The sequence below is a fragment of the Stenella coeruleoalba genome, assembly GCF_951394435.1.
Source record: "Stenella coeruleoalba genome assembly, chromosome: 3".
Taxonomy (NCBI): domain Eukaryota; kingdom Metazoa; phylum Chordata; class Mammalia; order Artiodactyla; family Delphinidae; genus Stenella; species Stenella coeruleoalba.
Window position 1 is genome coordinate 156,090,252 of NC_137148.1, and position 16,650 is coordinate 156,106,901.

At 38.3% G+C, this 16,650-nt stretch overlaps 1 protein-coding gene across 3 annotated transcripts in view; it reads left to right on the plus strand.

The window, feature by feature from the left end:
* Positions 1-16,430, plus strand: part of MAPK9 (mitogen-activated protein kinase 9) — a 59,578-nt gene extending 43,148 nt beyond the window's left edge. The window contains exons 6-12 of one of the 3 annotated variants that reach the window (XM_079917079.1): positions 2,449-2,614; positions 4,068-4,139; positions 7,324-7,506; positions 8,522-8,646; positions 9,669-9,732; positions 11,487-11,558; positions 12,921-16,429. In XM_079917079.1, coding sequence (XP_079773205.1) covers positions 2,449-2,614; positions 4,068-4,139; positions 7,324-7,506; positions 8,522-8,646; positions 9,669-9,732; positions 11,487-11,558; positions 12,921-13,063 — 825 coding nt within the window. In that variant the 3' untranslated portion in view covers positions 13,064-16,429. Of the gene's footprint in view, positions 1-2,448; positions 2,615-4,067; positions 4,140-7,323; positions 7,507-8,521; positions 8,647-9,668; positions 9,733-11,486; positions 11,559-12,915 lie in introns of all 3 variants that reach the window. The other 2 variants (XM_079917080.1, XM_079917081.1) reach the window with 2 other exon arrangements.
* The last annotated feature ends 220 nt before the right edge of the window (positions 16,431-16,650 follow it).

Below are 16,650 nucleotides of genomic sequence, written 5' to 3' on the forward strand. Positions count from 1 at the left end.
GGTCAAGCCCCCAAATTTAGGTGTCATTTTTATTTTAATGTGTGTTTCTTGTTTGGAGTGGTTTTCAAGATTTGAAGGGGCAGAACTGTCTTTACTCTGCCATCTTCAAACTACAAGTCCAGTTCGTTTGTGGAAAGCTTCTTCTGGTTGTGTGTGGAGACTGGTGGGAGAGCGGCTGTGCATGTGGGGAGCCCTCAGGCGCCCTGAGACCTCTTTAAGCACCTTCCCATCCGCAAGCGTTGGGAGGCGGGGCTGCCTCTCCCAGTCCTGCCAGGACAACAAGCCACACCTTTGACAGCTTGGTTTGCATTTTATTATCACAGTTTTCCAGCAGATGGCAGTAAAGTGCATTGTTCCAACAAAATCAGTGCAAGAGGACAATTTTCTGACAGGTGGAGGTGGCTGGAATGGGCATGTCTACTAATCACACAGCAGTTCATCAGACTGGCCGGTGGCACTACTCTAATCATCCTTGTTCATGTGGCGCTGTGTTAGTTCAGGGCCAGGTTGGATTTCAGGGGCTGCTGGTGGTAAAGTATAGACGTCTCAAATTTTTAAAAACATCAGTCTCCTAAAAAGAAAGCACCTATTGACGTCCCCACCAACAGTGTAAGGAAGGGTCTGTTTCTGCTTCTTCCTCCAGCACTGGATATTGCCATTCTTTTCCTCATTGCCAGAAGAGAGGCTAAAAATTGTTCCTTGTCATTTGGGTTTTTAATTTTCATGAAGTTGAGCATTATTTTATGTGTTAGTAATTTGTATTATGAAATGCCTGTTCTTGCCATACTCTTTGGTTTTAAAAAAGGAATCTAGAAACAGATTGGTTTGTTTTACGTTAGCTGTATTACTGCTTTCTCACAGGAAGGGGTCACTGGTTTGAGCGTGGGGCTGATTCTTCGCTTGCTTTCCTTTGTGCAGAATAGCAGCTGTGGGTGAGTTGGCAGTGCTCCCCACAGCACATCTCCACATCGGGACATGCACAGCGGAAGTGCTCTGGGGCCAGCCAGGGACCAGTGCATCTGCATGGGCTTGGTGGGAATTTTAATTATGTTTTTAAGCGATATATATTTATAAGTTATATTTTACTGAATTCCGGATGTTTAGAAAGAGAGTGCTTAGCAGTAATGAAACATAATTTTAGCTGATGTAATTTTTAAGTGTTTTTCTGCTTATCCCAATAACACCTGGCAGCCATCACTCAAGACACACCTATGCCCGTTGGTGACACATCGATTGGAAAGTTTCAGCCAGGTGCTGGGCCTGAAACGTCACTAAAAGTGACGGTCTTACTGTGTGGTGTGACTTGGCAGTTTGACGTTGTAGCTACACATTGGAAAGCACTTGTGAAAAGAATAGATGTGGATTGTTTAAAAGTCATAGTTTCTAGGGTGAGTTTGCAGGCTGGAGTCCAAGGCAAGAGTCAAATTCCTGTGGCCTGAGGAGGGGTCTGGGATGTGGGGGATGACCGTGGAGAAAGTCCCTAGAGTTATGACGGAAAAAACTGCAGAAGTGATAGGTTGTGTTGAGAGTGTGGTGGAGTATGATGTGTACATTCACTCAGCAAACATTTTCTGAGAGTTTGCTGTGCCAAACTCCGGGCTAAGAGCTGAAAGCACAGAGAGACCCTTGAGGCCTCCTCTTACAGAGCCCATGCTGGGAGGGGCAGAGGAGGGACTTTGAGGGTAGTATGTGTGGTGGGGAGTGGTAGGTCCCAGGGAAGGGTGGGAAGTTGGGGTTGGTAATCATGGGATTCTTCTTCCAAGGAAAGAAGAAGCCTTTGGAAGATTCCAGGGTCAGAGAATTCTAGCCATGTGCTGTCCAGTATTATAGCCACTAGCCACCTGAGGCTATTAAGTACTCAGAATGTGGCTATAATTATAAATAAACACTGGATTTCAAAGACAGTACCAAACAAAAAGAATGTAAAATATCTCATTAATAATTTTTATATGTTGGTTACATTTTAAAATGAATATTCTGGAAATATACTGTATTGGAGTAAAGGAAAATATTATTAAAATTAATTTTACCTTTTCTAGTCACTTTTTTTAAGGTGGCTGTTAGAAAATGTAAATTACACATGTGGGTTGAGTTATATTTGTATTGGACAGCAGGGAAGAGCCAGAGTGTTGGGAACTGAAGGATGACCAGACGTGGAGTGAGGGAGGAGAGGGCGTTGTGGAAGTTCTCAGAAGGTTTTAAGCAAAGGAGTGTCATGAAGGTTTCCACACAGGGGTAAGGGCAACCATATGGCCTCTCTAGGCTGATTTGTATTAGTTTCAATATGAGAGTAGGATTTTCCAAAATGGTTCCAAAATCCCAGGGTTCAATTCTAACTTTCCTCCTTCTCCCAGCACTCTCACATACCTCACAAATCCTTACCAATGTGAGATTGTTTACTTAGCATGCTTTGGTTCCTTTTATTAATTTAAATCATTTCTGCCCTAGGATTTGAAACCTAGCAACATTGTAGTAAAGTCAGACTGTACCCTTAAGATCCTTGACTTTGGCCTGGCTCGCACAGCATGCACCAACTTTATGATGACCCCCTACGTGGTAACGCGGTATTATCGGGCACCTGAAGTCATCCTGGGCATGGGCTACAAAGAGAACGGTGAGTACAGACAGAACTGGAAGAGGCCGAGATGTGTAAAAATAGTGCTGTTCGTCATCACTAGTTTTTTTCTCTTTCCTGTGAACTGTATGAAGTATAATGTGGAGGCTGTGTTATACATAGGTTATCATAGTTCACAGATGAGAAATAATTAATTTTATATTTCCATTGGCTAAAATTATCCACTTTAAAAATTCACTTTTAAAGTTAATATTTTTGAATGTTTATCAAAGTATAACATACTTACAGAAACGTATGCAAATCCCGAGTGTGCAGCTCAATGGGAGCACACCCACATAACGAGCAGCACCCAAGGCCTCCCCAGCCCCGCTCTGGGTCTCAATCCCCAAAGGAAGCCATTATCCTGATTTCCAGCAGCAGAGATTGATTTTGCTTATTTTTGAACTTGATATAAATGGAATAATACAACATGTGCTTTTTGTGTGTAAAATTGGTATTTTTTTCACAGCAAAACTTATTCAAGCAATATCAGAGCTCTTTGAAGCTTAACTTTTGAAAAATTTGTCAAAAAGAACTAAATCACATTCACGTGTTAAAAAAAAGAATCTGAAAGTTTGCCTAAGTCATCTGAAATGAGTTGTGCTTCAAGTTTATTCAGATGTTTTATAACCTGTGCTCCCATTCTGAGAGACACAGCTCTGTGGGCTTCCAGTCCTCTGTGGACATGAGAGAAAATTAGGTCCCCTGTTAGTTCTCTCACCCCACCCCCAGCAGCAGGGGCAATAAATAGCCCTCTGCCTGGTCACCTGAGGCCTGTAATTCAGCTGGGCCCCCACAGAAGATGGTGAACAGCCAGAAGCTGGGGCACCTCTGGCCCTCACCTGGAGCCCAGACAAGCCTGTCCCTGTGAGGCCCTGCTGACTTGACAGTTTAAAAAGGATCATTCTGGAGGCGTGGTGTTCATATTTTACAAAAGTCCTGCTGACAAGCTGGGTTTGTCTTTGTTTGGGAGGGGGTTTGAGAAAGGACATGTGTTGGAGGGTCTCTGGCTGGTTTTAATCACCTGGTATTTGGTAGTGGACATCTGGTCTGTCGGGTGCATCATGGCAGAAATGGTCCTCCATAAAGTCCTGTTCCCAGGAAGAGACTGTATCCTTCACAGGGAGAGACCCAGCACTAACCACGAAGGCTGGGGGCACGGGTGGGCATGTGCCTGGAAACAGCTTTGTGGGGACAGGCACTTCTTGTTTCTGGGACTTTGTTTGTTTCTGAAGCTGTAAAGTATTGCACTCTTTGGCACTAAAAGCCCAGATTGCTGCAAACCGAAGGCCAAAATAGAGGTCAGCAATATTTCATACTGTGTAAAAAAGTTCACCCGTTACTAGCAATTTATTTTCCTTGTTTGTGTGTTTAGTACACTGTTAGAATCCTTTTCCTCACCTTTGTTTTGTTCATGGCACTTCATAATTTTGTCATTTCACTTTATTTTCAGTTGATATCTGGTCAGTGGGTTGCATCATGGGAGAGCTGGTGAAAGGTTGTGTGATATTCCAAGGCACTGATCGTATCCTTCCCGGGGGACCTTCCCGGCCATGTTTTCCATAAATACCAAGGGCAGCAGGAGGTCAAAAGGAAAATGTCATAATTCTAGACTGTATTCTAAGGGGGTCTTGATTATGTTTGTTAAATTAGTGTCACACACCAAATGGTTCAATTTTATGTTTCTTTTTTGCTTGACTACCTGTAACAATTTTATTGAGGCATAGAATTAAGTTAAACCAATTTATATTAGTTCTTAATTTTATTAAAAATAGCTTATAAGAAATGTATTTACTCTTTGACAAATGTATTCTGATATTTAAATGAAAATTCTGTTTAGTTAATTCAGTTAATTTAGCTATCTAGAAAGTTGTTGTCTAAATTTAATAGGCCAATAATTTGTAATTTGTTTAATTTGTTTAATATACTATTTCATTAGTTACCAAGATGAATTAAAATATTTTCCTCCAAAGTAAGAACTGAAGCACACTACATAAAGACCTAAATGAAAAAGATTAAAGTAAAAAGTTTGTGAGAAACAATATTTGCTACATTTTTTTGTTTTGTTACTCTTCTGACATTTTGTAGAAAATTTTAGAAGATCCACTTAGGTTATTTTGTGACACACTGGGGAAGTTTAACAGACATTTAAATAAATATAAAATGCAAAAGGTTAACTTATACTGTGGTCAGCAAATCATATTAATGATATATAGCATAAAAGAGAATAGATATATGATAGTTTCAATAGCTTTCTTTTCTCATATTCCTCATATTCTTCCATCTTCAATATTTTTTGCTCTAACATGGTTTTTCACGTATACCCTTTTTCATTTGTGTTCTAACCACCTAAAATTTTCATTAGTCTTTTGATTTTGTTTTTTGTTATGAAAGTGGTCTCTGCTGGCAGATTGATGGTTATCTTTAAAAGAAATTAAGTTATATAGTCATGTTTTATATGTATTTTATTAAAGTAATTTTAGTTTTTTATAGTTTTATGAGGTTGGTTTATTTGTAATATAAATTCTTCACAACACAGACCTGGAATGAAAAGATTTTATTCCTATCATTTTATTTACCTTCCTTGACATTTTTCACATCACAGATTTTATGTGAAGTTAAATACAGCATTTTATTTTGTTATAATAAATTTTCTAGCAATTTTCCATAGCCTTACCTTAGATTCAGTTGTTTCAATATGTAAGAAAGGAGATCTTTAATTTGCAAATAAATTCATTTAAAAAGGGAAAAGTTGATGTATTCTAAAGATTGGTTGATTGATTGATTGATTGATAGATGGCCATGCCACAAGTCTTGTGGGATCTTAGTTCCCCCACCAGGGATTGAACCTGGACCCACAGCAGTGAAAGCGCAGAGTCCTAACCACCAGACTGCCAGGGAATGCCCTAAAGATACATAATTAGAAGTATCTACTTAACATTCAGTTTGTCTCAATTTTTAATTCATTTTGTGACTTTCCTTTCTTTAATTAATTAAAGGTTTTCTTCAGAAAGTACAGAAATGAAAAGTGTAGGAACTCTTTGGTACACTATTAAGTAATTTAAAATTCTTTATTTACATATTAACATCTTGCAATGTCAGTAATAATAATTTTATGTATAACGTCACCTACTGTCATTCTCAGAACATACACAGAGATTACATCATTTTCCAAAGACAATTTTGCTAACTTTTTCCAACATTAGATAGAAAAAGATTCCAGAAACCAGATTGCAGTTCTCAGAGATTTGTTTTAGATTCGTAACCTGAGGTAGAAAAGGAACTCCTGTCCCAACATGGCCTAAGAGAAAGAGAAAGCTTTAGGCAGGCACCTCCCAGAGAGCAAGGGACCCTGGAGGCCAGGAAGCAGGTTACTGAGGGAGGCTCACTGACACTGTCAAAAAGGTGAGGACTGAGAATTGAGGGATGGTCACCTGCAACTTTGATGGGCGCAGTTTTCATGAAGTGATGGGGGAAAAGCCTGATGAGAGGATGTTTAAGAGAGAATATGAGAGACTGGGAGTTAGAGTTACAAGTATAGACAACTCTGTTTTGCTGCAAATGGGAATGGTAGCTAAGCTACGATGTTCAGCCAAAGGAGAGTGGCTGTTGCTTTAAGAAGGGAGAAAAAAAATTGTTTGATTGGTGATGGAATCCTCCAGTGGATGGTGTACCAGCAAGAAGAAAGACATTACAGGAAGCGAGAGGGCCTCCTCCTTTGTTCTTTAAAGAACATGTGTCTGTTCCCTAGGTTCTTTCACAGTGATGTCATTTTATTTTTCTAAGACATACCTCAATTAGTCACTTTTTAAAGATGCTGTTTATTTGATTCCTCTGGCTTGCGTTCTCTTGTATAATTTTTATGGTTTTATCAATAGAATCCCTTTCCACATTCATCTTGCCAGTTATCTCAAGCCCCAAGTGAAAGAGGCAAAGCTGGTATTGTCTGCATTTTACAAATAGGAAGGTGAGACCCAAGGGAGATTGACTGCCTGACACCTAGTGAGTGTCTAATACACAATGGAGTCTGAAACCCAGGTCATATACTTTGAAAGGAAATGAAACACACTCCTTTGTATTGCAGTGATGGTCCGGGTCAGTGCCAAGTAAAACAGAATGACCTCTCAAAGCTGTCACTGCTCAATGTAAGCACAGCTACAGTGGGAAAACACATGGTGAGAGCTCAGAAAGTCCAGAGCCTTGGCTCCTGCCCACCCCCTCATGCACCCCATCCCTCCAGGCCTGCCTCGCAGGGGTGGCTTCCAGCTGTAAATTGAGCAATCAGATAGGTCTCTCTACTTTAGGGAGCTTTAGATCTAACATAGTTTTATTATGAGAACTGATTTCAATTTGCCTATATAATTACTACCTAATTTCATGTTTAAGCCTTTCAGTCATAGGTATTCTTCAGTTACAAGATAACTTTATTTTGATCTAGAATGGGAAGGCATATAGACTTCATCGTGTTGATTTAATAAACTGTGATCAGAGTTTATAAAGATGCAGAGTTTTTTTTAAATAGTCTTAACTTGGAGCCCAAACCTTTTTCGAATATTATTTCAGAATGCTTCTGCTGACCCAGTGAGGTGGCCTGGTTAATTACTTGTTGATAAGTATAAATATAATTTAAGTTTTTCTTTGAATGATGCTACTTTATGTAATATGAATATAAGGCATTTCAGTTGTATTTTCCTCAAGAGACTCCTTAGATATTGATCAGTGGAATAAAGTTATTGAGCAGCTAGGAACACCATCTGCAGATTTCATGAAGAAACTTCAGCCAACTGTGAGGAATTACGTAGAAAACAGACCAAAGTATCCTGGAATCAAATTTGAAGAACTCTTTCCAGATTGGATATTCCCATCAGAATCTGAACGAGACAAAATTAAAAGTAAGATATCATTTTTTCTTATACTGGGTGAAGCTTTCACTTTATGTTTGCATTCTAAAACCTGTGAACATTGAGAGACAAAATAGTTGAAACCCTCAAAGTCATTTACAGGTAAGATGAAGGCATTTCAGAAAGAAAGCTTAAAGACCTAGAAGTTTTGTCCTCAATAAAGTGACGTAACTGAAGCCTGTGGTCAAAATATTTACATCAGTCTGAAAGACTCTTATGTTAATTACAGCAAATGGAATTCAAACAGTTTTCAGGTATAAAGAATACTTGAATACAGATTCTAGCCCAGTTGAACAGTCAGAAATTTTAAAAGGCTCCTTCTCCCCTTCTCCTGTGCTTATCACTAAGTGTTTTAAGGGAAAGAATAGATTTGTTTCTCTCTACATCAAGATAAACTGTGCCTCATTCAGAAAAGCCCCATCTCTTCTTTGCCTATACTAGTGAATTTTAATTGCTAAAACCTAGGTGAGCCTTATATTTAACCAAGTTATCGAAGTTGTTGGATTTTTTTCTAACTACTAATCTCTAGATTTTAAAAAAAAGTGTATGTTGCCAACATTGTATAGAGGTAGGCAAAGCAGAGGTATCTGTGAAGTGTTCTATACTGTGCAAATATGAAATCATTGTGTGGCTTAGTCTGTTCTAATTTCACTTCGATGTGGCATCAAGAAAAAACACTTGCCTCTGCTTCATGCCTGCATTCTTGGCAGTGACACCCTTAGCTTAGCTCCTGCACCCTCCCTGGATGTGGCTTCTCAGCCTTGTGCCCTGTCCTTCTCCCTTCCAAATTCAGAAGCTGAAAGCACATTTGAAAGCCTGGTTTGTAGTGGAAGTGGCTGCTTGACTTACTGTTAAAGAAAAAGACTCTAATAATCTTGAAGCTATCAACAATTTCTCAAAGTTAATATATTTTTGTTCTGTCTCTGCTATCACATTTAGTTCTTTATTGTGTGATTTTCAGGTTAACGGTATTACTTTATTAATCTAATATTTGTTTTTACCCTAGCAAGTCAAGCCAGAGACTTACTATCAAAAATGTTAGTGATAGATCCCGACAAGCGAATCTCTGTAGATGAAGCTTTGCGTCACCCTTATATCACTGTTTGGTATGACCCTGCTGAAGCAGAAGCGGTAAGCATCTATTTTGAAAAGACTTATGTGTAAAGGCAGGGCATACATTTCCTTGGACCTTCTGTCTGTTAGTCTGGAATGGGTACATAAAGTCCTAGATTTAAAAGGACTCCTGATTACAACGAGGCCATGTAACATGGCTCACAACCCCTTTTGGGACTCTTGTTAGTGGGGCTCTACTCAGAATACCTCAGGAGTGAACATGCTTATGCTGTGGTGATATAATTATCTTCATTTATGCAGATGCTGATGTGTGATCATAATATCACCTTTTTTAGGCATCCATTTGTGTACCTGGCACTGTGCCTTGGGCTTTGCTTTACATCATCTTGTTTAGGCACCCAGTCAGGCTAAGAAACTTCCTGAAAATCACAAGTTTGTTCATCCTTCCCCAGAGGTACCTGCTAGGGGGGTTCCACTTCTGAGTTTGGTGCTCATGTGCATTTTTCTGTAGCAGCATTGGTATGGATGGTCTTTAGTTGGAAGTGAAATAACCACATAGTGGCATGCTCATTATTATGTCTTGGCCTATGCATTTAACCACCATTTTAAACATTGTTTTATATGAAAAGAATTTGATTTATAAACACATGATTTTAAGCAAATTTTTGAAGCAGTCCATTTATGAATTGGGGGTTGAGTTTGGGAGTTCTAACAGGAAGAAATATAAACCTGAAATGTGTTTTGCAGCTTCTGTATTTCATAGCACAGTACCTTGTCCAGGGTGGATCTCTAAGAAGCAGCCTGTGATTACTAATTTTATAATTACATTTGGGCAGATGTCTTTAGAGTGTGATTATTAAGAGGACTATAATGCTCTATTTTTTTGGTTAACTTTTCCTCAATTATTTTGATTCTGAAACTGATGGAAATCATACTTATAAAGAAATCTTTAATAAGCCAAGTATTTAATGAAACTACATCCATATTATAAATATTTTAGAAGTCTTACAAAGTGATTCTTTTTCTTCATGCCTCATTATTTTTTTAACTATTGACTTTAGCTGTAATTTAACTTTTAGCCACCACCTCAAATTTATGATGCCCAGTTGGAAGAAAGAGAACATGCAATTGAAGAATGGAAAGGTAAAGACGGAACTTATTTTGATTGTTACTTATGACATTTCTTGCAATGGGGCAAGATTTTTAAAAAAGTGTATGTTGCCAACATTGTATACAGGTAGGCAAAGCAGAGGTATCTGTGAAGTGTTCTATACTGTGCAAATATGAAATCATTGTGTGGCTTAGTCTGTTCTAATTTCACTTCGATGTGGCATCAAGAAAAAACACTTGCCTCTGCTTCATGCCTGCACTTTTTGACAATAGCCTTTCTAAGAGAGGGTTGAGAAACCCTGAAGCCCATTTATCCTCTCTCTTCCTATTTCCCAGTAGAAAAAGAACTTGAAGATAACAGAATTAGAGAGGAACGTGTATGAATTGCATATTATTTGCTTCAAAAGAGAAAAATAAAGGCATTTTCACACAATCTTACATTATCAAATCTTGGTTTGTAAACTAAACTCAGTGATTGTATCACACTTACCTTGACAACATGTTGCAAATTGTTGAGTAACCCCAATTCACAGGTCTCTGTAAAGCAGACGTGGGAGACCCCACTGGGGTCATGTGAACTTCTGCTGTATTTGTAAGCCATGTAGTTATATATGTGTTTTAAAATAAGAGTTTGGGGAAAATTGCAGATCAAAAATATGCAGATAGTTATTATTACCACTCTAAGATTAACCAAACAACCCACAGCAAACTAAACCAGTAAAAAAGAGGCTGAACTAAAAATTTTTCATTAAAAAGAAGAATCAGTAGTAATTGAGAACTATGGTCAGCGCAAGTCAAACATGGTGATGTGTCCTTCCCAAGAGCCCCTCCCCGGGATATAGGGATACCAACAACCTGCATGTGCACACACCCATAGGCCTCACTAACTGCTTGCAATATGCTAATTTTATTTCATGAATAGCAAAATTTTAGGAAGCTGCTTAGTTAATAGGTAATTAGTTTTTCTTACAAATGAAAATTGAGGAAAACTGAGATTGAAGCCAAGAAAAAACTTAGGTAATTAGATTAATTTCTGACCAATCTGGAGGGGTTATATTTGGAGAACCACAGTAAAGATGGAGGAAAACATGTGCAAAAAGATGTGAGAGTATCCAGTACTTAAACTGTTCTGTTAGAGCCACTTTGCTAGTACTTTCCCTCCCTCTCTCCCCACCTCTCTCCCTCTGTGTGTCTCTCTCATTCTCTCTCCCTCACCCCCACTTTGTAAAACCCCCATCATGGATCCAGAGCTGCCATACATTTTTGGCTGTCTTTTTTTTTTTGGCTGTGTTGGGTCTTGATTGCGTGCGGGCTTTCTCTAGTTGCGGCGAGTGGGGGCTACTCTTTGCTGCAGCGCACAGGCGGTGGCTTCTCTTGTGGAGCACGGGCTCTAGATGTCCAAGCTTCCGTAGTTGTGGCACGCGGGCTCAGTAGTTATGGCTTGCGGGGTCTAGAGCACAGGCTCAGTAGTTGTGGCACATGGGCTTAGCTGCTCTGCAGCATGTGGGATCCCGGACCAGGGATCGAACCCATGTCCCCTGCATTGGCAGGCAGATTGTTAACCATTGCGCCACCAGGGAAGTCCCTGGCTGTCTTAATAGCTGGGTTGAAGAGATATAATGGATCAAATTATATTTTGGTCTAGGTAAACTATATTACTTAATTGTCTATCACAATTAAAAATAGCACATCACAGTGCCCTTGGAGTGGTTCCAATTGATTTGGAAGCAGTATTTTGAGATGCAAAGAAACTGATGAAGCATTTTAACTTGCATTTCTATTTGAAGAGCTAATTTACAAAGAAGTAATGGATTGGGAAGAAAGAAGCAAGAATGGTGTTGTGAAAGATCAACCTTCAGGTTAGTGATTGCTTTAATAGTTTGACTGCATAATATTTTTCTTTCCCTATTCATTTTTTATAAGTGGCAACAGTGTGTTAAGTGCCAGCTTGACCAGCATTGGATTTGAAAACTCCTTATGTGAAATAGTCTTCTCCTTTTCGGTTTGTCCTGGTGGTGGCAGCTAACATTTTACTGTTGTGCCAGGCAGCGAACCAACTATATTATAAACATTCTTGTTTCATCCTTGTAACAGCTGCTGTCAGTTTTGTTAATAGATAAGGAAATTGAATTTAAAGCCTTTTCAATGTGCATGACCCTCGTTGTACTGCCCCTAACCAGTTAAAAACGAAAATTAATGTGAATCTAGATAAAATGGAATTGGGTTTTCTTTTGAGAAAATTGTTCATATAATTCTCTCATCTTTCTACATGTTTTACTTAGTGGTAGAAGTCTGACAATTAGGTAATTGTATGAGTATTAAAGACATAGTATATATGGTGTCCTGTAGGGTTCTACTTAAACAAAACTCTTTAGTTATATTTATTTTCTCACTCCACTCCCACTGGAAAGTGCATGCACACACACACACGTAAGTACATGTTGGACTGCTTCTTATTCTTGAATTTTATATTCAGCATGACAAATGTGTCAAGTGTCTAGAGATTATATAACTTCAATACGAATTTAGGTGCTCGTTGTTAACTCAGCACAAATTTAAGACTTACCTCTGGGAACCTGGATGTTTTGTTTTTGTTCAAACCAGACTAAAATATAGATAGTAGGAAATAGGATAGTTTCATTTGCCTTAACATGTCAGCTTTGGGGATTTAGAAAGCAAAAATAAAATGAACAAGAGTCCACTAATTTTTTTTCCTTTTTTAATTTGCATGTAATCCTTCTTTTAGAAGGTATTTTTATTGCAAAAGAATTTTTCAAAGGTTGATGCTTTTTTCCTTGGACTAAGTGTTTATGATTATAATTGAAATGTCTGATGACACTTGAATCCTACTTGGGCTTAAGCCTTTTGTGATACTGATAGTTTTAGGATAAATTCAGCAATTTTCTTTTAATATCTTTTTAAAACCAGCAGGTATTTTTAAAGAAGTTAATAACATGATTATACATGAGTACATGTATGATGTTTAGCCACTGGGAAGAAAGAGAATATTGCAGGGAAAGACGGAGGAATAATTGGGATTTTGAGCCTAAAGAAAGACTCCAGGAAAAGTTCAAAATATATAGTCAAGTAACTTCTTGCTTATACTAATAGTATAGGAAACTACAAAAGGACAGAGCTGAGAAATGACCTGAAGTCTCGTTGCCTGGATTTGCAGCAATGTCGTGCCTCAGATTTTATTATATTTGGTTTTCTTAGCACAGATGCAGCAGTAAGTAGCAACGCCACTCCTTCTCAGTCGTCGTCTATCAATGACATTTCATCCATGTCCACTGAGCAGACGCTGGCCTCAGACACAGACAGCAGTCTGGATGCCTCAACAGGACCCCTTGAAGGTTGTCGATGATAAGTTAGAAATAGCAAGCTTGTCATCAGTGAAGGAACTCTCGCTTCCATGGGCCTGAAATACTTGGGAGTTGATGGAACCAAATAGAAAAACTCCATGTTCTGCATGTAAGAAACACGATGCCTTGCCCCTACTCAGTCGTACTAGGCTTGCCTTGCTTAGATTATAAAATGAAGCAGATTATGTCTAAAGAAAAAAAGTGCAAACCACACTTTTAGAGATTTTGTTCAAGGTCATTTCAGGTGAGCAATTAGAATAGATGAATTTTTTCTTAAGTTGTACAGTAATAGTGACAGTTTCTCATCCTCAGTAACCGTTGGGACTTATATGCATGTGACCACAAATGCTTGCTCAGACTTGCCCTCTAGCACTTTGGAAATCAGTATTTATAAAGCCAAATAATCTTCAAGGTAGTGCTGCTTCTAGAATTGTCTCTTAATCCTCTTAAGTAATTTGGTGTCTGTCCAGAAAAATAGATTTATGTGTATTAATTGGCCACCATCATATTATCATATATTACCTTCTTTTAGGGTATGAGTTATTTTCTTTCGTATTTCAGAAGGAATATAATTAAATCTATAAATTTAAAATGTAACTTTTCTTAAATTTGTCATGTTTGGGGCTGAGAATTACCACTGCTAAGACCAGGACACTTTGTTTTCTCTAAATTGTCTTAGTCTAGGTGACTGTACATTCAGCTTTACTGCATGATAAAATTTTAAGTTTTGTTTTGTGCTGCTTAAAACATATATACCTTTAAAATCCTATCTTCCCTATCTCTTTTTTCTTGGTCTTCTGGACTTATTAATTTAAAATGCTACCTAGAACTTCACCTTCTTTATTAGCCACCTAATACCTATGTCAATAATATGATGGCAAATAGATTCTTGAACCCATCACCTGCTGTTAGAGTAGAATTTTATGAAGTGATCACTGAAGATGATTGCAGTCACTTACTAAGTGCTTGCTTTGCTTGAGCCTGGACTGGGTCCTTTCTTACCTTCTGTCACTCAAGGTGAGATACGTGATTTCACAAGGCAGAGTTTCCCTCTTCCAACACAGCATTCTTACTTGACTTTCTTCTCTGAAAGAAACCACATAAATCCCCCTTTGGTCTGTTTTAGGAAGCAGACTGATTCAGAATGCCTGTTTATGGTTTGTTTTCCACTTTGTGGAGGCATTTCCTTTTCCTAAGGGAAATCCATGAATGTTCTGGAAAAACTTCTGAGGGATATGGAGGAAATACCCTAAAGGGTAATAATTAACTATTGAACATTTTCTGATTTTTAAACTGCTCACCTGAAATTGATACTTTCAGACTCATATGGAAATCATTCAAAGTTCAGTAAAATACTGGGTATTGAAGTGTCATTGCAGAAATGGAGTTACGATGGTCACATACGGCTACCTGTGCTCATAATGCTTTTCCCTTGAGCTTATTCTGTTACAAATTCATATCTTGTGTTTAATTATTTTGGAAGCTATTGAATCAACATTGTTCACATTCTTTAGAATGTGTTCTGAGGAGGAACTTTGATAAGAAAGTTTATTATAAATATTATCTAAAATATATGATTATCTCTACACCAGTTGTATCTTATTGGTCTTATCACTGGAAACTGGAACCCTTGATGAACAAAATTAATATTGAAGTAATAAATAGTTTTATATTGTGAGGTTTAGACACATTCAACTATAAGATGGAAATACTAACTTGAATTGAGGCAGAAACACCTATTACATGGCTTAGGATTATTTTGGTTTTGGAGGCCTGATGGTATTGTGAAGCAAGTTATCACTATACATATATAAACATCTTAAAATGGCCTCCTCTCTAATACACATTCTTTAAAAAGGCTTTACTAAATCTATCTTTAAAGAGAAAAACAAAGGTGAGAGTTTTAAAAATACATTATCTGTCCTAGGCTTATGTATATGCAGCACAGGGATGCTGAGGGCGCATCAAGGTTTCGCTGGGTGATTGTACATTCAGCCAGGCGTCATTTGTAAGTGGAGCTAGGTGCCGCACAGATTGGCTTTCTGCTCACTCATTCCTCTGTGTGTTCACGGATGGAGTCCGTGATGGTGTGGACGGGTTTCCTGCCAAGACCACCTTCCATCAGAGATCAGTGAGTGCACCTAGGACAGGCCACAGGGCTGCAGACAGCCGAGCTCCATAGAAATACCTCACCCCACTTCAGGGTCCTCCCTCCTGAGCCGAGATGTGCCAGGGCCCTGGTGCAGTGCAGATGGTTTCAAACTGCTCTCCATAGATAAATGCTGATGTTGGATAAAGAACTGAAAAATTATGCTCAATTTTTCATCTTTTCTATTTTATTTTTGTAATTTATATTGTACACAACCCTGAAGTAACTATTTTGGACACATATTTTTATAAACCAGGTAATTTATTATTAGCCTGGAATTTGGACTAGGTTCGTTTTGTTTGTTGACTTAGTTTTTTGTTAAAAAGGAAGTGACTGCCTCCCCTATGTCAGGTCTTGATTTCAAGTACAGGTTCCAGAGAGCAGACAGAGTCTGTCAGAGTAGGAGAGCATTCTCAAAACACATCCTGCTCAGTGTTGATCAGCTGTGGAAACAGGAGATGGAAACAGGGCTCTGTGTTTATCTCTGCACCCTGAAACTCAGAGCCGCAGTGCTGAAAGGAGAAAACCCTTGGCAGGGCCCCTTACTGACACCCAGAGTCCATAGTTGAAACACTGAATGGGATACTGGTTTAATCCAGATTTGATGCTGTGTAAGTCATGGTAATGATGTATGATGAATTTGTCTGGTTGATTTCTAATGTAACTCCTCTGGTGTTTCACACTGGTAGTAAACACAGGTGTGACCTTTCAGATTGCATATCTCAAAAGTAACATTGCCTAATGTTTTATAATAAAATATATTATGTGTGTTTTGATTGGTGAAAATAATACAAATACATTTTAAAAGAGAAGTGTATAGCATGTCCAATTTTTGTGGTGTGTTTTTAAGTGACAGTTGACTGTGTATTTCTACATCACCATCTCTGATTACAGATTTAACATGAACACAGGTAGATATTGGAGTGTCATCATTTCAATCAATATTAGCAAATGTTTTTAAATTGAAAAGCAAAACATTTCTGTTAGATCTCTTACTGAAAATATTCTGCAGATTCCTGAATCTGAGTTTTCAAAAACATGCAGTGCAAAATCGAGTATTCGGAGTAATTGTTTTCTCACAAGCTGTGGCCAGAAGAATCCACCAATCCGTCAGTCTTTCCTTGTATTACTTCAAATCGTTAATGGTGCTTGTGTGCTTGTGGGTTTTGTTTTTTTTTACATCTTTATTGGAGTATAATTGCTTTACAGTGGTGTGTTAGTTTCTGCTTTATAACAAAGTGAATCAGTTATACATATACATATGTTCCCATATCTCTTCCCTCTTGCATCTCCCTCCCTCCCACCCTATCCCATCCCTCTAGGTGGTCACAAAGCACCAAGCTGATCTCCCTGTGCCATGCTTATGCTTCCCACTAGCTATCTATTTTACGTTTGGTAGTGTATATATGTCCATGCCACTCTCTTGCTTTGTCACAGCTT